This window comes from Aethalodelphis obliquidens, unplaced genomic scaffold, assembly GCF_003676395.1.
Source record: "Aethalodelphis obliquidens isolate GAN/ISIS:26980383/991018 unplaced genomic scaffold, ASM367639v1 scaffold16, whole genome shotgun sequence".
Taxonomy (NCBI): Eukaryota; Metazoa; Chordata; class Mammalia; order Artiodactyla; family Delphinidae; genus Aethalodelphis; species Aethalodelphis obliquidens.
The window spans coordinates 16881241-16902805 of record NW_020837960.1 but is presented as its reverse complement, the minus strand read 5'-3'; the positions used below and the strand labels follow the sequence as shown (position 1 = coordinate 16902805).

Genomic DNA, 21565 nt, shown 5'->3' with positions numbered 1-21565 from the left:
TACTATATCTCATTAAAAAAAAAAAAAGAACCTTCATAAAAACCTCTTGCAAATCTATAAAATATACTGGGAGCAGAAAAGCATTCCCCCTCTCCAAACCTCTTATCTACTATGAGTCCTCATGGCAGAGGTAATATTTATAAACATTGTCTTAATTTTTTATATCCCTTTAGAAATTTAGTAGCTAATCTTGGATTGTCAGTTGGGGATAAGGCAGTCATTACCTCAACTAGCAGCTTATTTTGACTACTCTTCTCATAACTAGAATGATTCTTCTGTACTTGAAATTTAGTTGCCACCTTCTTTTCCTGTCCCTGCTTGTATTACCTCCTCTCAACCAAATTAATGGACTGGGGTAAAGACCCTCTGGACTGTCAAGGAATGTCTTGTCCCATGACAGAAATAAGGTTGACTGAAAGCAGTTCTAAGATAAAGTCACTTCTTGTTTTCATCTGAATTCTAAACAAGGTGAAAAAATTATTTTTGTTCTGTGGGAGACAGGGCATCTTTATCTCATGTGAGCAGACAGGACAGCCTTAGTGTTTAGCTGATCATTTTGTACTTTATAATAGCTGATAGATTGTTTCATCTATCGTTAAATTAGTCTTACTACTCTTAAAAAATTCTTTAAACAAGTGAATTGATTGGTTGTACAGTTGCCATGGTACTTTGGAACAACACTTAGCTGCCAGTAAAAAGGCGGCTTTTCCATTTCCTGCTCTTGCAATGTGTTTGTTTGTTTGTTTTTACCCATGCCTTTGCTTGCACAGTCACCTAAGTTTTGTAGTTTACCTCCAAACTCCTCTGGTGATAAATTTACAAAACCTAAGCAGATAAAAGGCAAGCTGAAATAAATCTCCACCCTCCTTAAAACGTAAACTTCGCATAAGGTAATGCCAGTTTTTGTTTACATGAGACTTACATTGTACCAAAAAAAGAAATCAACCCTCTGCAGAAAAAGTTGGAAATTCAATCCATATCTTATTCCTTTTTAAAGAATGTTCACTCTCAAAAAAAAAGTTGCTTTACAAGAGTAGTCTTTATTACATGCTTAAGAACAATCATTATTACACTACCTCATCAATATTAAATCATGTACTCTCTCACATCCCCTTTTTTCATAGCATAAACACAACCAGTATTAGGGGTAGGATGCTTATTTCAAAAGCACTTTAAAAAGGAAGGAGGGCTCAGGACTACACTATTAAATTTCACTTTTATCTTTATACTACCTAATTTCAACAACATGTGTAGGACATTGTTTTTGAAAGGAATACTTGTGGAGGAAAATATCTGACTGGAATCTTGACCAAATCTGAACTACCACTCTGTATTCTGACAAATTTCTAACAAAAGACACAGAACTATGTACTTCAAACAGATTTTATAACAGTTTATATTTGCACACAAATTCTGCCACATTGTTCAGCACCACCAAAGTGAAATTCTTTAATCTTTCACTGAAAATGAAAAACCCATCTGCCAACTGTTCCCAGTAGAAAACTGATTGTTCTACAAAATCAGCTGATTTAGTCAGGTAGGAACTAAAGTTTGAAAGATTGTCTTTCCAAGTTGTGATTTCATCAAATAAAGACCATTCTAGGAATATGGTAGGACTGAAGAAAATGAGAAAGCCCAGCAGAATGATTACCACAAATAACAGATAAAAGTTCCAAGGAATCTTGCTAATGAATGTGCCAGTGTCTTGAGGCAAAGAAAGTTTATCCACATCTACTAGTTTTATGTCTTCCCACTGACTGGTATCAAAGTTCTTCATTAAAGGGCTTGAGGGCAAATTAGAGGGAGGCAAAGGAGTTTCCTTGATGACTTTTATTTTCTCCCTGAACTCCTGCATCTGTTGCAGAAATATGATGGGTTCTGACACATCTTTGAAAGCCTCAGCAATGTTAAAGGCCATTCGTTGTTCCTGCAAGATGGTGTTGAGTTTGTTGATCTCTGGGTCATAGGCCTGCATAACTGCAAGTTTCATGGTCTCAAAGTCAGAAAGGATTTCATTCTTCTTTTGATCTAATGTGTGTTGTAACTTCTCAAAAAACTCCTTCACTTTATCTGAATCTTTAGTCAGCAACTGTAGAGATTTCCTTTTGCTAGTTTCCAAGGTATCCAAGCGAGAAAGAGCATCTCCCCGACGCCAGGTCTCAAAGCTCTGGAAGAGGGACTCAAAGGCATCCCTTTCCTGAGCATAGGCATCTTCGATAGAACAGAAGACATGCTTGGTGTGGTCACCACGAGTAGCACAGATCCCACAAATCAGCTGCATATCAGTCAGGCAGAAAATGTTGAGAGGCTGCCCCAAGTGTCCTTTGCACACTGGCATTTTGGGAGAGATCTTGATCTTGTTATACTTTTCCACAATACCCTTCAGGGAGTAATTAACCTGCAGGCTACTGACCCCGGTGGCTGAAGTTTCCTTACGGCATGTGGGGCACTTGAATGGAGATGATCTCCACAATGAATTCCGCACATTCCCCTCTAAGATCCCTTCTAAGCATTTTTTGCAAAAGTTATGCGAGCAAGGCAAAACTCGAGGATCGTCAAACAGACTGCAGCAAATTGGGCACGTGAGATCTTCTTCAAGCAGCTCCATCACATCTCCTACCAGAGAGAAAGAAACATTTTATTTTACTCCAGTAACCCCTTCATTTGGACTACGGACTAGTTAGAAGAAACTATCTTCACAGCCATTAAAAATGATTTTTCACTGAAATAACCAAACAAAGAAAATAAGTGAGAAATTTGTGAAGGGAATGCACACCAAAGCAGATTTAATCTGCTGGGACTAGAACACGCTCCTTATTAGTAGGGCTCCCTGTACACAAGGCCTTTGTGTGGGCTTTCCAACAACAGTCTTTGGCTGAGACAGGGTTAGGACTAGGACAACTGCAAGTTGAGCCAGCAGGACCCAACTGCTTGTTTTAAAACAGAGCTGACTACTAGCTGTCAGAAACAAAGCCACTCAGTGTCTGAAGAGAATGAGCTCTTTAGTCTGGGCCCACAATTATAAAATGGTATGCTATTTAAAGAAAGCAGCACAGAAATATAAATCCAAGCATGCACTGTCATGTAGACTTTTATTAAAAACTGGCATATTTTTCTATTTCAAAGGCAAGATTACAATTATTAAAATCAGAGGTAAAAACATAAAATGAGACAGCTGCAATTCATTCTTCCCTTGAGAATTAAGTGAATATTTTTTCAAACCACTGGAACAGTAATCAAAGCCAGTGGGGACAAACCTGGGCGTCCCTAAGACTCTTCCAGGGCATCTGTGAGGACAATACTATTTTCATAGTAATACTGAGATGTTATTTACTTCTGGCACAATGTTGACAGTGCACTGTAAAAGGAGCAATGGTGAGTAGACACTGCTGGAGCCTTAGCAGGAATCAAACAAGGCAATAGGTAGCACCAAACTGGATTCCTGGTTATTGTATTCTTCACCACCACGTACCCACGGTGGGGGCAGGGGTGAGGGCAGCCAGTTTCATTTTAGAATGTTCTAGATGAAGCAGTAAAAATTACTCATTTTACTAAATCTTGATCCTTGTGGACATGTCTTTTTAATATTTTGTGTGACAAAATATGAAGTAACCACAAAGCATTTCTACTGCATACCAGCAGATACTGTCTGGAGGAAAAGCAATTAGGTGATTGAGCTACAAGCTAAATCAGCCGCTTTTTTCGTGAAACACCATTTTTACTTGAAACAACAAATGACGAACTATGGCTGTGCAGGCTTAGGTATCTGACAGATTTTTTTTTGAAAATGAACAAAATGAACCCATCACTTCAAGGGAAACAAATGACAGTATTTCTCGCCAATGATAAAAAGTTGAATTTTTGAGTGAAAATTGGATTTTGGAAAACATATTTGCCACTTAAGAGCTTGTAATGAAACAAGTGGTGATATTAACATGTGGGCTTTGGCTTTTTTAGAGGAGAGATCGTGTATAATGAAATATGTCACTATTTGGAGATCTATATTACACAGTGAACTAATTGGTTCAAATCACCAATGCATGTTATAAATCATACATTCTAATACAGTTAAATATCTATATATAATACACATGTAAATAAAAGCTCTTGGGAGCCTTAGTTTTTAAGTGTAAAGGGGTCCTGCAACCAAAATATTTGAGATCTCTGACCTAGAGGATACCATAGAGAATACCAGTTCTCAATTCAAGTTTATTCTTTCAAAATGTACACTTTAAAACTTTTATCCCTGAAGTTTTAGAACCAAAAATAGTGCTAAATATGTCCTCATTCAGTTTACTGAGGGATATATACACACACACATATAACATTACCACCAAAGTAACAAAATAGGGTCTACTAATCTCTATGCCATCTTATAACCAAAAGTAAATAATTTTTATTATATAATACTCTTTTTTTAAAAATATTTATTTATTTATTTATTTACTTGGTTGTGCCAGGTCTTAGTTGCGGCAGGTGGGCTCCTTAGTTGTGGCTCGTGGGCTCCTTAGTTGCATCTTGTGGGCTCCTTAGTTGCAGCTTGCCAGCTTAGTTGCGGCATGTGGGCTCCTTAGTTGCAGCATGCATGTGGGGCCTATTTCCCTGACCAGGGATAGAACCTGGGCCCCCTGCATTGGGAGCATGGAGTCTTAACCACTGCACCACCAGGCAAGTCCCAGGAAGTGAATAAATTTTAACAGTAATTTTAAGAATCACAATTGGAGCTACAATCTAGAAGATAAATAGTATTTAAAAGATAAGCTGAACTTGCAAGACTAATTAGTTTATGGTTTTCTATTAGGTTGTGAGAGATATATGTATAACAAATATATAATACATATATATGTAGAATTAAAGCAAAGAGTATTCTGTCAAATTTAGTGTTACACGGCAAAAATGGTGACGAAGCTTATTTTTCTGAAAAATCTTTTGTGACATGGCAAATCATACAACCTTTGAAAAGCACTGAGAAGAGAACGGCTACAGAGACTGAGGTTAGTGTGCTCTCTAAGAAGTTATCAAGCAGCTATAAAACATTCTCACTCTTTAGAGCAAAGAAGGAAAACTTTTGATGATCTTCCATCACTAGTCCTGGGGTTCTACACTTTATCACCTCCATTGATCTCTGTCATCTTTCACCTAAGAATTCTATGCTAAGGCTAGATTTTGGAGTAAACTGTAGGAACAGGAAAGTAGTGGCAGCAGCATTCAATAAAGTAAACCTAATTTACTCATCCTTGCAAGGTTAACACTTCCAGAGAATCCTATCCAAGCACATTAAATAAATAAAAGGAAAAACAAAGGATACCAAGTTTTGTCATGAGAAGGAGAAAAAAGGCACCCAAGACAAAGAGAAACTTTGGAGAAAACTGAGGGACCAAGAAGAATTTTAAGGCAATCAAGTATGATCAAAAGGAAAATGTCACAAACAGGAAAATTTAGAAATAATAAACAGTCATCCCAAAGCCACAATCAATTTACAGCTCTTAAAATGAACCAGAGGAAAAAAGTTGGTATTTGGAAAGTCCCTTTTTTAAAAAAATTGCATCAAAATCATGGTAGATCCTATTGTTCCACTTTTCGTGATATAACTTACAAATTTTGGTTTATAATTTAAAGATTCTCATTTTAATCCACATTAAAACTAAACACTATTTTCTTTTCTTAGCTTTATACTCAAAACTTTAATCACAAAACTATGTGACCACTTGCACAGCTGACTTTTAGAGAAAACTGAGACATATAGCCTAACAACCCAAGAAACCATGGCAAGTTTGTTGCCTTAAAAGTTTTAAAGGAAAATACATAATAAGGTTTTTAGTCTCACTAAGTGAAGGGTATGCTTTTCACAGTAAAGGAACTTATAGATCCTTTTCTAAAGTGTGGCTAACACATAAAAATCTAAATAAATCAATTGAGCTTACTCCTTTGATGAAACCAAAGTACATATCCCCCCCTTCTGGGGGACAAATATAGATATCAAGAAATTTTATGTGAACAAAATTACTGTTCACCAGTGATAAAATTTCAACTTAACCAATGTCAAGTTAAGTATATAAAGGCAAATAAGTTTTCCAAGATTCATTTCTTCTTTTGAATTAAAAATTTCCCAAGATTTATTTATTTATTTACTTATTTATGTATTTACTTATTTAGGCCACGCCATGCGACTTCTGGGATGTTAGTTCCCCAACCAAGGATTGAACCCATGCCCTCAGCAGTGAAAGCGTGGAGTCCTAACTACTGCACCACCAGGGAATTCCCAACAATTTCCCAAGTTTTATACCAACAAAGAAAGTAGCCAAATATATACCTAGTTATCTACCACCTCTCTGGTTTTCCACTTCATTTTCCTACCATATTTATACTTTAAAATATACTTTTTAATTTATGTAGAATAAAACTCACTCCTTTCAGTACGCCGTTCTATGAGTTTTGACAAAGGCACAGTTGTATAACACCACCACAGATTTATTTTTAAGCAAACATTCAAGATATCCACACTTAAGGAAGACTATGAAAACTGTTTGATCAATACAACCTTGAGTAGGTATATAGCAACAACAGTCTCTGCAAATGAAAACAGTAACACAACAACCAGAATATTAAAAATGGAAAAGCCAACACTTATAAAGGAGTCATAAAATAGAAGTAAAAGCTAATATATATGACTTCTCCCTCCTGGAAGCCCTTTTGTTTTTATATGATCAACCCAAAATGATTACAATTGAACAGGTGCTCATTTTATTCACTCTTAAAAGGTAATTTTAATAAAACCTTTTGGGCTCCCCTGGTGGTGCAGTGGTTAAGTAATCCACCTGCCAATGCAGAGGACACGGGTTTGAGCCCTGGTCCGGGAAGATCCCACATGCTGCGGAGCAACTAAGCCCGTGCGCCACAACTACTGAAGCCCACGCACCTAGAGCCCATGCTCTGCAATAAGAAGCCACCGCAACGAGAAGCCCACGCACCGCAACAAAGAGTAGCCCCTGCCCGCCGCAACTAGAGAAAGCCTGGGTGCAACAATGAAGACCCAATGCAGCCAAAAGTAAATAAATTTATTTAAAAAATAAATAAAACCTTTTAATTAAAAGAAACTTTCCTATTAAATCTTTGAACTTCATTAGTTGATAGCAATATAAAGTTCAAAATAATACCCATGATTTCTTTCCCAAATCCCATTACAGAAGAAAAAGAAAAGCCAATATATTATACCTTATATCTGAGAGATTTAAATCAAATTTCCATCCTGCTTTGAGGCATCTCTGAATTCAGGAATTTCAAAGCAGTATCTAAATACCTAACAAGTAACTAGATAGCAAATTCTGAAACTCACTTCATAGACAAAACTAAATTACATGAGCTCTACTAAACAGACAGCCACCAATCAACCTTATCTTGGAACAAAGCTTGGAATAAAAGAGCTCACCTTTAAAAAAAAACCACTTCCCCTCATCCCACTAGTTAATCTTATTTTCAAGTTGTATACTGTATTTTCAAGTAGTATACTGATATTTTAGTATGAGATCCACTAATAATCATTTCTTGAAACTTACTAAGAATCTATTAACAACTACTGAATCTAGGTAGAGGATGTAAGGATATCTATTGTAATTTTTTTTTTTTTTTTTTTTTTGCGGTACGCGGGCCTCTCACTGTTGTGGCCTCTCCCGTTGCGCAGCACAGGCTCCAGACGCGCAGGCTCAGCGGCCATGGCTCACGGGCCCAGCTGCTCCGCAGCATGTGGGATCTTCCCGGACCGGGGCACGAACCCGTGTCCCCTGCATCGGCAGGTGGACCCTCAACCACTGCGCCACCAGGGAAGCCCTCCGTAATATATTTTTAATTTTCAGTATATTTGAAAATTTTCAGAATAAAAAGTTGGAAAAAAAAACCTAAAGAGGGGACCAATAATAAGAAAACAATATTGAGCTAAAAAAGTAAAACTTCAAAAACATTAGCTAACTATGATAAATTTCACAGAGAGTTTAATCTGCTGTAATATTGTTTTATCTTTTATAAAATAAAAAATATATTACTGGAATCTCTGGATCAAGGCCTGTGAGGAGACTGACATACTTGTTTTGCTCTCAGTCTATGACCTTTGACAAACCACTTATACATATTAGTTTTTCTCCTCATTGAATAAGTGTTTTGAAAGGTATCTAACAATATATGAAAATTATTTACCAAGGTTTTTTTTGTTGTTTTTTTTTGTTTGTTTTTTTGCGCTATGCGGGCCTTTCACTGTTGTGGCCTCTCCGTTGCAGAGCACAGGCTCTGGACGCACAGTCTCAGCGGCCACGGCTCACGGGCCTAGCCGCTGCGCGGCATGTGGGATCTTCCCGGACAGGCGCACAAGCCCGCGTCCTCTGCATCGGCAGGCGGACTCTCAACCACTGCGCCACCAAGGGAAGCCCTCAAGTTTTGGGGTTTTTTTTTAATACTCTATGTCAATGTGTTATTAACACCTCATTCTGGCTTTTAGAGACTGTTCCCAAACTTATATGATCCAAACAGGATAAAGTGAGATTAAGAAAAAGACAAAATTTCTGATAACTTAAAAAAGGAATATTAAAATTAATATACCATATACTCCAATAAAGATGTTTAAATAAAACCTTAAGGAGCCATAAAAAAATAAAATAAATATACCACATATAGCATCTAAAATAGCTCATCTAATTGTTATGTGGCCCTTGCAAACAAAATATAATTTACCTTTGTGTCCATATAAGATATAAGTAACTTACCTTTTCTGGCATTATCCTAGAATAAGTAGTAGTCAAAATTTCCTCCAAGGTATTTCTAGTAGAATTCCTGATAAGTAGGGCAAAATAAACCTAGTACAGAAGGTCCAGCAGCTTGGAAGGCCTACCTACTCAGAAAATTCACAAGTTTTTGGACTAAGGTGACAGTCTCAAAAACAAAAAACTAGGTCATTACCTTCATAGTCCAGAAAAACTTGGAAAAAATGAGTTTTTTCCTTTCCTTCATTCTCTTCTCTGTGCCACTATTTTGCCTCGACTTTTCCTTTGTTTATTCTTCTTTTAACTCATCTTCCCCATTCTATTTCAAGGAATGCAATCTTTTGATTTCCTCTTATTCCTTCCTTATCTCACACCTCCTCTTTACCTTACTTCTTATGTTTCTTTCCCTATTTTCTTTTCCCTGTGTCACCTGATAATCACCCAAGATATTATTCTGTAATCCTGTAAATCGGCAGCATTAAATCAATAGTTTTAGGATACCAGCTAGATCAGATATCCCTATCCCATTTTTGTACAACTACTGAGAAATCTATGAGGACACCGAATGGTGGTGAATCCCATTCTCTCCCATCCAGATGAAATCAATTTGAATATAATGAGGGTCTGAATTTGAAGGAAACATACATATAGCCCAAATTATTCTCCTGGTCTGGTAGGAACCAAACCCAGATTACTTATCTTTACCTGTTAAGAGTTAAAATTAACTTAAATTGGAACTACTGACTTCTGCAAAGGTTTTACAAACTAGAAATGTCTGGTTCCTTTTCTCCCAAATAAATGTAAACAGGTTTAAATGAAGGTAGCAAAATTCTACCCCTAGAACAAATTGTCTTCTTTCACAACAATAAACTTGGCAATCATTAACCTAAATTATTATCCCCAACAGGTTGGTATCTATTAAAAGTTTTCATCATCTAGCTCTGCATTTGAGGTTAATTCCAGCTTTCAGAAAGTGATGTCAAAGTCTAGCATTCAGTACACAGCAAGCTAGATCTATGTAGATAAGTGAAATTATTTACGTAGTATGTAATACTGTGCCAAGTGAAAACAAGTATTTAGTGGATAACTAATAAGTACTACCTACCTGCTAATAAGCACTTACTTCTGAGATGGAAATGTAATTGGTCTGAACAAAGTTCCTTTTGCTCAGTGTAGAATTACATACGCATTTTATTCTAAGTAAAACTGATCTAGAAAATATTTCAAGTAGAAAGCTAATTATGCTAAACTTTAAGCAATTTTTAGGTTGGCTGTATTCTATAATACTATGTTGGCACTCCTCACTCATATTCAATACTGCACATATGCAGGGGAAGAAAGGAAGAGCTCCTCTGGGAGTTTTAAATGGGGAGCCAGATTACTGCCAAGGAGATATACTTGTGGTGCTTATGCCACAGGAAAGACAATAATTTAAACTATTGGCAAAAGTTTTCAGTTCAACTTTTCCTTAGAAATATATTTACATCTATAATGCAAATGAATTAGAAAGCGTTCACATTATGGGAATTTGCTTTATATTTACAGAAGGCTTAACTGGAATGTAACTATTCTGTATGTCAAAGGACACCTGTTTTTAGTTAACTGTTATGAGTACTATTCCTCTAGCACCATTCTAGTATCTAAAAATCCCAAGGCAAGGTAATGACAATGGCAGTGTCTTTCATGAATAACAAAAATGGATAATCCAATGATATTTTAAAAGATGAAATATAAGCCAAAAGTCAATTCCTGCCCTAAATTCAGAAATATAGCACATTTACAAAGGTATTGTTACTATAAAAGGTGTGATAACTGCCTTACAAAAGGACATAGAAAGCTGACACCATACTGAAGTTGGGAGAGGTTATCCATGCAAGTGGACTTTGTTTTTCTAAAATTATAAAAGTAATTTGTGATTATAGAAAATTCAGAAAATACAGGAAAAAAATTACCCATAGTTACATCAGCAAGGAATAACCATTATTATTATTTTGGTATATTTCTTCTAACATTATTTTGGCACATTCCTCCCAATACTGTGTGTTTGCACACACACATATTTTAACAAAACTGGAAGCATAACACAACTTTGTATCCACTTTTTTCACTTGTTTTATCATATGCATTTCCCCTATTATAAATTCTTCTAGAACATGACCGTCTATCTTATGGATATGCTGTTTCTTATTGACTGCTTGTTTTGGGTGGATTATAACATTTTAATGAACGTTCTGTAGAAAAGTCTTAGTCCAACTGTTAGGTGGGTCAAAGAGTAGGAACATTCTTAAGGCTCTTGAAAAGACTGCCAAGTTTCCCTCTAGAAAGGGCATACCACTTTCTGAACTCTGACCAATGATGTATGACAGTACTCCACCTCTCTATGCAATTCCCAACCTTACAACAGAATCATACGTTTATAGAGCTTAGTAAAAAAATAAGAAAAAGGCATAGTTTTTTACCATACACTTTTTTACCATACCTACCTAAGTTTAAAATATAAAACAGTTTAAGGCAGTTAATATTAGTATGTGTCTACGTATTACCAATATATAAGAATATATGGTGCTAAAAGTTATGGAGTAGGAATAAAACAGAAGTACTGGGCTTAAAAACATCTTAGAGATCATTTAGCTAAATACCTAACTTTACAAGTGAAAAAACTGAGCCTACCCTGCTCCCCCAAATTGTACACAGCAAGCAAGGCATAGGACCTGAGTTTCCCAATTCTCAGACCTTAGCACTATCCAGAAAGTGGGTCAGGAATTCAGTATCCTCATTCATCAAATGGAGAACCTTAAGCATGAGCTCTCTAAATCCCTTCTAAAATTCTATAATTTTTACAAAGTAGGTTGTAACAGGTTCTCCAGTGAAGGGTAAAGAGCACTGAACCTGCATCTGAATACCTACCTTTAAGCACTAGTTTTACCCTTCATGGAATGAGGATTTTTACAGTACCTACCTCATAATGTTCTTGGAAAGACTAAGTAATGTGTGACAATTTTGTAAACTACTGAGCTACATCAGTGTAAGGTGGTTTAATTACATATGTGTACAGATACTGTGAAAACTGTAAATACTCATTTACAGTGTTATGTTAGAGCATGAGTGTATTAACCAAGAAAGGTCCTAAAGGAGAGTTGGACTCCCTTGAACTGTAATTTCAAGGGAGGACAAAGTAAGTATTACATTGCATAGCAGGTACAAAGCATGTTCGTGGAAATGGGCATAGCTGAACAACAGCTATGGCAGAAGCAGGGCCAGGTAACCAATAAATGTAGAGAATGAAAATAACCTGGTGTTATGGAAGGACTTGCCAGAGAGGTTTAGTGCATCAGCTGGTGCAAAAAAGATGGTATTTTTAGGGAAAGATAGGAGAGCATGAAGAAACATATGTGCTTATTGTGCAAGACAGAAGTATAACCAATTAATCAATAGCTCCATCAAGTTCTACCAGAGGAAGTGGCTATGTAAAAGAAATTCTGCATTTAAAATACCTTTTATATAAAGGTCTGTAGAGTCAGAAAACTGAAGCCCTGTTGTATAAGCCCTAGCAGCAGTGACACAGAAGGAAAAAGAAACCTATTATCAAAAAGAAAGAAAAGCTGCTGTAGCCTCTTTTCCTTTGCAGTGTGAATCTCTGGATTATAGTATGTTTCAAATAATTGTCACATAAAGAATTTCCAAGTATATAATCAATTTTTCTGAGTTTTGACAAAATATGAAAAGAACAAAGACCATCCATGAGGGTGGGAACACATACATTCTGCACAGAGTTCAATTTTGAAAGGTTCTGGGCCTGACGAAATTGGGTGCTTTCTTTTTTTGTTGGTTTTTGTTTGTTTGTTTATTGGTTTTTAACGTAGGGAAAAGTATTGTAGTTTACCTCTGTCCCCTGCAAGCAGGTGTATTGGTCAGGGTTACAATTTCCCAGGGCAGAGCAATCAGGTTTTGGTTTTGTTTGTTTGGTTTTTTTTTTTTTCCACGTCGTGACTGGAGGCTACTGTAAAGAAAGAACAAAGAAAGAGAGGGTATTATGCATTTATGTGCAAAGGGTCCTTAGTCTTCACCCTCAATTTTTTCAATCATCCCCCACAAATAAAGCCAGCCTGCTAGGACCTGATGAAAAAGCCAGGAGCATGGGAGAGGCTGGCCATCTCTGTGCTAAGGAGCTTCTCGGTGAGGGCGCCCTCCCACGGGGCCAGGCAGCCTCCCCAGGTTCAGTGCCAGGGGGTGGTCGCGTGCTCTGACTCCGGTTCATGGTCGCCTTTTCTTTTGTAGGCGATCCCGAGGCGCTGGAAGTGAACCCAGGCGTGTTGGGTAGCGGACCAGGTTTTCAGCAGCCCGGACGCGCTGCCCCCGCCGCCCACCCGCACGCCGTTGCTCCCCATCCCCCCGTTCCGGGGCCTGGCTGCTTTCCGCTGTGCTGCCGGGACTGGAGCGCCGACTGAGCTCTCCGCCAGCCCCCCCGACTCACGCAGGTGCCTGCCCGGCCAGGGCAAGTCCCCACCCCCCTTCCCCGTAAGGACCCGGGCGGCAGGTACTTATCTCGGACCTCCGGGGCCGCTGGACGGTACCCACCGGGAGCCGCGCCGCGGCCAGTCCTCCAGCCGCGGGCACCGCGCGCTAAGAGTCGGAACAGCTGCAAAATGGATTCGCGGCGCCGACGGGCCCCGCCCCAAGGCCCTCCTCCGCCGGCACCTCGGTCCGCCTCCGAGGCTAGGCCTCGCCTTTCCCCCGGGGAGGGAGTGGGTGAGGGGAGGCGGAGTCCTTCCGGTATCTCCAACCGCCACCGATGACCGCCGCCGGCCGCGGTGCGCCTGGGAGAGGGGAGGGTTGCTGGCTGCTGGCTTCTCTCCTTTCCAGAGGGGCTGCGCGCGCCCGCGAAGCGCCGTTCCCCGGGCGCCGGGAAGGGGACGTGGATCGCGCAGACCCGCGGGGTCGGCCTGGACCGAGCGCGGGCGACGGGAGGCGGCGTTGTCCCCGGTGGAGCCGCCTGGGAAGAAAGCCGGCGCGCAACAAGATGGTTGGGTTTGGATTGTTGTACTTTTTTTTTTGTTCGTTGCATTTTTAGGAACAAAAAAAAAAGCCCAACCCTTCACACCGCTTCATCTGCATCTCTCAGGACCAGAGGCCCGGCCACAGCGGCTTGGGGGGACGGAGACGACTGTCCGCCCCGCACCCCACAACCCGGGGTGGGTGGGGCGGGCGCCCGCGCTGCTCCAGACGCAGCACAATCAAAATAGTTAACTACTGCACCCACCCACACCTTGCATCTATGTATTTCTTTGCAGGCTTTAGGCCGAACACTAGCCACCCAATTCAAGGTTTCTTTTTAGGAAAAACACCACTGCCCTTTTCTTTGGAGAGAAGGAAAAACTCAAGTATGGCTCTAAATTATCAGCCGCTAGTCTGACTCACTCTTCTGATGTCCGGCACCCTGTATAGGGACCTTCTCTAATTAGCAAACGCATTAAGCACTTACCAAGGAGCGGTTGCAAGAAGATTGCAATGATGAAAGAATGGCTTCTCCAAAACTTGCCATCTTGGGGGATGTGAAGCATGGACAAAAATCACAGAATATGCCCTGGGGTTGAGTTCGCCCCCCACCCCCGCCCCACTTGGGGAAGTCTGGGATTTGGAAGTAGAATTGGGGGGAAAGGTATTCAAGGTCTATTTACAGTACTTGGACCCGGTGACTACTAATACTAGCTCAAACCCCATAAAAAGCTCCTCCCCACTCCCTTCTGAGATGTCCAGTTCCTCACCATGCCCAGGGTCCCTTAAATCCAGTTTTGTGTGTGTCTCCCTTAAACCCAATTTTGCCTTTGAAGAACAGTTCCTATATTTATGTCATTTTGTCTTCATAAGAACACTGTGGAATGGAAATTATGATCTTCATCCTATAGATGAGGAAACGGATGAAGTGATTTCTCCAAGGCAAAAAACAAGAGGCAGCGCTGAGACTCTAAAGTCAGGTTCCAGGTACACGGTCTTTCTACAGCACGGTAACTGTCAGTGCCAACGAAAACTGCAGCCCAGTCTCCTCAATAAGTGTTATTAAAAGAAAATCAAACTCCTGATTTGTAGAAACATTTTGAATACCCTAATATTAAAATGATACAAGAGTGAAAGGTTATTAACTCATAAATCAGAAATTGTCCTATGTGTACTTGGTTGTTGGTAGATACTAATTAATTAACTTATAACCAACTAAATGTAAAACGTTGGTTAAATCTGCATAGAAATCCCTAGATTGTTAACAAAAAAATAAACTACTAAGAGACCATCGTATATTAAACTCTCTTACGTGTAGAAAAATAGGGAAGGAAGAATAACCTATTTTCCCTCCCATGGTCCTAATAAAACAGCCAATCAGGGAATCACCACATATAGTGTGACTAGAAAAAGAGATTAAAACCTGCATGCACGGGGCTTCCCTGGTGGTGCAGTGGTTAAGAATCCGCCTGCCAGTGCAGGAGACACGGGTTCAAGCCCTGGTCCAGGAAGATCCCACAAGCCGCAGAGCAGCTAAGCCCGTGCACCACAACTACTGAGCCCGTGTGCCACGACTACTGAAGCCTGCACGCCTAGAGCCCGAGCTCCGCAACAAGAGAAGCCGCGGCAATGAGAATCCAGCACACTGCAACGAAGTGTAGCCCCTGCTTGCCGCAACCAGAGAAAAGCCTGCACGCAGCAACAAAGACCCAACGCAACCAAAAATAAAATAAATTAAAAAAATTTTAAAAACCTACATACATGGATTAAAACCCACCCACACAGCTACCTCCTTCCTGGAAGAGCACACTATAACTAGATCCCATACCGAGGGACTGTCAAAATTCTTATCACACTGGAATTTCCTTTTATTGACTGTTCTTCAAATAAGCAGACTAAGCTTAAGACTGGAATTCATATGTCACCACAGCAATAAGATGTAGTCTTATGTAAGTTTGTCTTTTGTGAAAAACATATTTTTACAGGTAGAATTTCTAATGTTATATATTTGAAATATATATATACACACATATACTTATTTTTGTGATTTATTTCATGGTGTTGTTTTTGTCCTCAGCCTTGACAAAGGTGAAATCCTCCAGCTTTCCTTCCATCTACCAAGACGTGATCAGATGTTCCATAACAAAAGGGACAGTGCCAAATTTGGTGTACACTGAAATGTAAATTATCAGAATGGGGAACGTCTAATAATTAAGACTGGAGCAGTTATGTGCAGGAGAGGGGTGCTGGTGAGCCTCCTTAGATATACTGGAACATTTCATTACTATTCTGTCCTTCCCTTCCCAATAGCTGCCAGTCATGAATGCAAGCCCCGACATTCCCCAATGAGAATTCCTGGCAATACAAGGCACTGACATTGCAAGGTGCAGCAAAAAGAGCAGACACTTTGGAATCAATTCTGCATCCAAAGTCTAGCTCTGCCATATACAAGTTGTTCAAGTTACTAAGCATCTCTAAGCCTCAGTTTTCTCTTCTGTAAAATGGGGATAATGTTTCACTTGATTGTGAAAATCAGATAACATACAAAGCAACCAACATGGTATCTGACATATAGGAGGTACTTAATAAATGGTTGCTACTGCTATATGGGAGAAGAAAACCATGCTGGTTTTGAATAACGGTTGTTTTGGATTTGTAATGTGAGGCTCAAGCACAATAGTCTTAAGCAGAGCTAAACTGCCTACGTAGTAGAGGAAGCTAGCACCATCATTTCTGCTTTTTTTACACCCAGCCCAGGGTGGCCTTTTATTTTATTTTATATATTTATTTATGTATTATTTATTTATTTTTGGCTGCGTTGTGTCTTCATTGCTGCGTGCATGCTTTCTCTAGTTGCTGAGAGTGGGGGCTACTCTTTGTTACATCGCGGTGGCTTCTCTTGTTGAGGAGCATGGGCTCCAGGCACACGGGCTTCAGTAGTTGTGGCGCACAGGCTCAGTAGTCGTGGCGCACGGGCTTAGTTCCTCCGCATCCTGGACCAGGGCTTGAACCCGTGTCCCCTGCATTGGCAGGCAGATTCTTAACCACTGCACCACCAGGGAAGTCCCCAGGGTGGCCTTTTAAAAGCATTTATCTTTCCACTGCTGTACCTCCTTCCTTGTGCTTAGGGAAAGGAGAGGAAAAGGAAAAAACATCTCACTTAATGAAAGGAAGACTCTGCAGTGCTTTTTAAAGCTTTACAATTTCAGTGAAATTGTTGGAACATCCAAAACATTCCATTAAAAGGAAAAGAATCTACCTGTAAAAATACATTTATCACAAAAGACAGAAACTTACCTAAGACTTGATGAAATTAAAGGAATTAGTCCTTGGTTTGAAGAAAATTACAGGTTGCATATATTTCAGTTGCACAGTGAAGATCGTGCATTAGATGGAGCAAACAGCAATATCAGTTAGCTTTGGGAGAGAATGAGAGATGCTTAAGCAACAGTAAACTTGGCCTTTAGTTGTGCCGTTTGTTTAGATGGAAAAATAAGTTATAAGAATAAAATGTCAGAGGTAATTAAGATGATATTAACATATGCTTATAATTATGTACTCAGGATTGTGCTAGGCACCAATGACACTAACTGAGGAATTTCCCATTTGGTTGAAGAGAAAAGTCTTAACAGCATGAACTAGTTCAGTAATAGTGGCTGTTTAAGAGTCAATGTGAGGGGTGTGGTGAAGAAAAGATCAGAGGAAGGCATGGAAGCATCACGAAGATTTCACAGGGGAGGTGGGAGTCAAACAGAATTAAAGATCATAGGATTTGAAGGTAAGAGGAAGAGCATTGGAGGTGAGGAACACAAGTTCAGGGTGGGAATTAGCTTCACTGATACTGATACTGAGTCAGGGAAGAGCATGGCCTAGTTTGGAAAAAAAGTTTGAGGCCAAATTGTGGAATGTTTTGATGTCAGAATAAAGAGTTGAACTTCATTCTGTAGGAAATGGGAAGCCACTGAATAATTACGTATATGGCACTAACAAGATGAAAACAGAATTTTGGGAAGACTAATCTGATAACAGGGTCCAAGATTTAAGGGGGAAGAAATTTCCTTTATTTTAATAGTTTTGAGGTTATTGAAAATTATAGATTTTTTTAATGCAGTAATGTATATAAAAGTACAACATATGTGCCTAGGTTAAATTCCATTGAACCATTTAATTTCAAGTGTATTGTTTACTAAAATTTTCAATTTGTAAATAAAATGTAATGAATGTAGAAAGAATTAACAATGACAAATACTCCTAAAGTCCTATGAGAGGAAATTATGTGTATATATATATATATATATATATATATCAATCCTATATAAATTATCTTAATATAATGATCTTAACTATATTGTATGACTAAAGTTAGTATGTTGCTTAAATATTAACTACATTTTAGAGTACGCCTCACTAGAGCTTTAAAAATCATTACATATACTCTGAAATGTAGTGCTCTGTTTTGATATTTTTAACAATGATTACACTCAATTATGTTAATAATTTTTTCTCTAAACTTAATTTCCATACATGTAGAATTTTATTCTTGATGAAAGTCACTTTATGAGGGCCTTAAGAAATGACTCATTCAGGTAAAGACTACTGTTGTATAAATATTTGCAGTTGTTTAAGAGAACTTGATTTGTAGAAACTGTTTATTTTGGAATCTTTGTGTAGCATTCACTAATCATTATGTGCTCTAGTTTTATCTTGAAAAATGTCAGTTATAATAATAAATTTTATAATTTCAATTTAGAAAACTACTCTCACCCTGCTCTATGAGACATTTTTAGAACATTTCTTCTACAAATAAAGGTACAACAGTTTTCTATTATAGTTTTCAATAGCTAGTAGATTCCTGTACTTTCTTTATCTTAAGTAAAGGCAGTAGTATATCTCATAGAACTTTGGTTCTGAAGCTCTAAATTTATCAGATACCTACCTATACAGCATTGCACAAGAAATCCATGCTTCTGTTTTTTAACAAGTCCAGTTGAGTCTCTCTGATATCAAAGCATGTGGTAATAAATGCCTTGTCAAAAATATATTTATCTTATAATGGTCTTGTTGTTTATAACACTGTGCTAGTTGTTGCTAGAATGTGGCCGGATCTCTGGGAACTTGCGCTGGATCTAAAGCAGCCCACACCCCTCCCAGTCAGGCAAAAGACACAGACAATCCAGAAGATGTGTGAGACTCGTTATACAATATGAACACAGGTTAGGCATTTTGTGAAGGTCATTGACCTCTGTGCTGTGAAATTCAATGGACATTTTTTCAGTTCTCATTTGCTTTGATCTCTTAGCAGCTCTCACTGCCTCCTCCGTAAAAGGCCCTCTTTCCCTGGCGTTTAGTAACATCATGCTCACACCGGGCTTTTCTTTTTCCAACTCTTTCAGGGACTCTTGCTGGGTTGTACCCAGCATTTAAGTTCTGTAATTCTTTGAACACTCAGGTTCAAGACACTGTCAGGACTTCAGCTAACATTTAATGACTCTCACAATCCCTGTAAAGCAGGGATCACAAACTGTTAGCCCGTAGTTACACCATTTTTAAATTTAAATACACTTTAGCGAGGTATGCCCCTTCTTCCTCTCCCACAGTCCTCCCTCTCTGCAGGCATTTGTGTTAGCCGCTGTGTTGTTGCTCGAGGCCCCTGCTCCTTCCAGATTCAGGATTCCTGCTCCCGAAGTCCCTTCTCTCCTGAAGGAACCCCCTCACTGGCCACCAGATTCCTCTTCGTCATCCTCATCCCCCAAGCACAGCACAACTGACACATCCCAAGTATGTCAAGCTTTCCAAGAAGTTCCAGGCCAAGGTCAGATCCCTCATGATCATCTCATACCATCCTATGCTCTTCTTCCATTGCACACGCTAAAGTTTGTTATTATATATTTATTTGTGTAATAATTTAATAATGTTTCTCTCCCCACTTGACTGTAAAGTCCGTAAAGTCAGATATTGTGTGCGTTTGTATGAGTGTGTTTATCCGTGTTTTCTCATCATTGCAGCCCCAGCACCTAACCCAGTGATAATAATTGTTTTTTCATGAATGTTTTAGGGAAGTAAGAATTCTCTTTTTCAGAGATTAGTGGTATATTTCAAACTTCTAAAAATTACCTGTTAACACCAGATGAAATGGTAATGTATTCTGAATTTTATTCACTTAAAATAGGCACTCTAATATATTTTATTTTATCAAAACAATATTTTCCCTCTTTATCTGCAAAACAAAGTTTTCCAATACTCCTCCTATAGCTTACACAGATGTGTCAGTAGTCTTTTACAGTAGAGCTTGTCTCTTAAAAATGAGGATAACTTGGGAGTTCCCTGGTGGTCTATTGGTTAGAATTCAGTGCTTTCACTGCCGTGGCCTGGGTTCAATCCCCGGTCAGGGAACTGAGATCCTGCAAGCCGTGCAGCACAGCCAAAAAAAAAAAAAGAAAGAAAAATTTTTTTAAAAAAGGATAATTTTTTGAATAGTCCATCAGAGAATTTTGCTCCAGACGCGCAGGCTCAGCGGCCATGGCTCACGGGCCCACCCGCTCCGCGGCATGTGGGATCTTCCCGGACCGGGGTGGGCACGAACCTGTGTCCCCTACATCGGCAGGCGGACTCCCAACCACTGCGCCACCAGGGAAGCCCTTTTTTTGTTGTTTGTTTGTTTGTTTGTTTGCGGTACGCGGGCCTCTCACTGTTGTGGCCTCTCCCATTGCAGAGCACAGGCTCTGGACGCACAGTCTGAGTGGCCATGGCTCATGGGCCCAGCCGCTCCGTGGCATATGGGATCTTCCCGCACCGGGGCACGAACCCGTGTCCCCTGCATCGGCAGGAGGACTCTCAACCACTGCGCCACCAGGAAAGCCCGGGAACTTTCTTTTTAAGCATAAAAATTAAGCAATATGCCATAAAAAAAAAAGACTTAATGATATGACTAAATAAAAATGTAAAAAAAACTTTTATGTTAAAAATACAATATAGTGATAGTAGTATATAACTATTAAAAGAAGTTATAAAGCAGTACGTATTAACAATGAGATATGTATAAGATATAATAAGTGAAAAATCAAGTTAAAAACAGTATATATACTATGATTCCAATTTTGAAAGGAAATGTAATTCATAATATATTGATAGGAAAAAACATTTGGAGGAATATACACCAAGTTATCAATGTGAGAAGATGGAAATGGGAAATGTTCAGTATCTATGTTTTATATTATTATAATTTTTTTGTATTTTTACATCGAGTGTCTATTACTTTTATACTGTATAAAAAAGAAAAAAGATAAATTTGTAAAAAACACAAACTCAGTTAGAACAAATACATGCAATGTATATGACTATGTTCTCTTCCAAATGAATAACAAATCAAACAAAAGGTAGAAAAACAAGCCAGGAACATGAAAAACAGGACACAAAAAGAAGAAATACAAATGACTGATAAGCATGCGAAAAAAATTTCACTCTCATTGATAAAGAAATACCAAGCAAAACACTTATACAGCCTTTTTTTAATGACAAGTAGGCCAGCATTGAGTGGTACAGGCCATCCTGTTTGCTGCTGGAAACCAACATAGATGGATACAACATTTTGGAGGACAGTTAGGTAATCTGTATCAAAAACACTCAAAATATATATATTTAATTCAACTTCTAGAAATGTATCCTAAGAAAAGAATCAAAAACATAATTTGTATAACAAGGATATTGTTATGGAACTTTCAAGGGAAAATTAGAAATATCCTAATTATCCATCAAAAGGACATGAGTTATATGAATCCTGGTACATTCAAACAAAATAATAATATGTAGCCATTTAAAAA

The 21565-nt window shown here is 38.8% G+C and overlaps 2 protein-coding genes across 6 annotated transcripts; one reads left to right on the top strand and one right to left on the bottom strand.

Moving 5' to 3' along the window:
• Positions 1-1020: 1020 nt before the first annotated feature.
• Positions 1021-13413, bottom strand: TRIM13 (tripartite motif containing 13). 5 transcript variants are annotated; one of them, XM_027116363.1, is made up of 3 exons: positions 13329-13413; positions 12634-12750; positions 1021-2616 (listed from the first exon to the last, which is right to left on the bottom strand). In XM_027116363.1, exon 3 carries the CDS (start codon positions 2606-2608, stop codon positions 1385-1387), a length of 1224 nt encoding a protein of 407 aa, XP_026972164.1. In that variant the 5' UTR covers positions 2609-2616; positions 12634-12750; positions 13329-13413; the 3' UTR covers positions 1021-1384. The 5 variants fall into 5 exon arrangements, with proteins under 5 accessions (XP_026972164.1, XP_026972165.1, XP_026972163.1 ...); XM_027116364.1 differs by lacking the exon at positions 13329-13413 and adding an exon at positions 13303-13318; XM_027116362.1 differs by lacking the exon at positions 13329-13413 and adding an exon at positions 12867-13060.
• On the top strand, positions 11970-15241 carry LOC113625549 (formin-like protein 20). Its single transcript, XM_027116121.1, has 2 exons — positions 11970-12011; positions 13059-15241. The coding sequence occupies exons 1-2, from the start codon at positions 11970-11972 to the stop codon at positions 13995-13997; spliced, it is 981 nt and encodes a 326-aa protein (XP_026971922.1). The 3' UTR covers positions 13998-15241.
• The last annotated feature ends 6324 nt before the right edge of the window (positions 15242-21565 follow it).

Bases quoted from the DNA above. Each gene is read 5' to 3' on its own strand.
- TRIM13 (XM_027116363.1), bottom strand. From the start codon at position 2,608: ATGGAGCTGCTTGAAGAAGATCTCACGTGCCCAATTTGCTGCAGTCTG.
- LOC113625549 (XM_027116121.1), top strand. From the start codon at position 11,970: ATGGGCATAGCTGAACAACAGCTATGGCAGAAGCAGGGCCAG. The intron at 12,012-13,058 runs GTAACCAATAAA...AAGTGAACCCAG, and splicing joins TATGGCAGAAGCAGGGCCAG to GCGTGTTGGGTAGCGGACCA.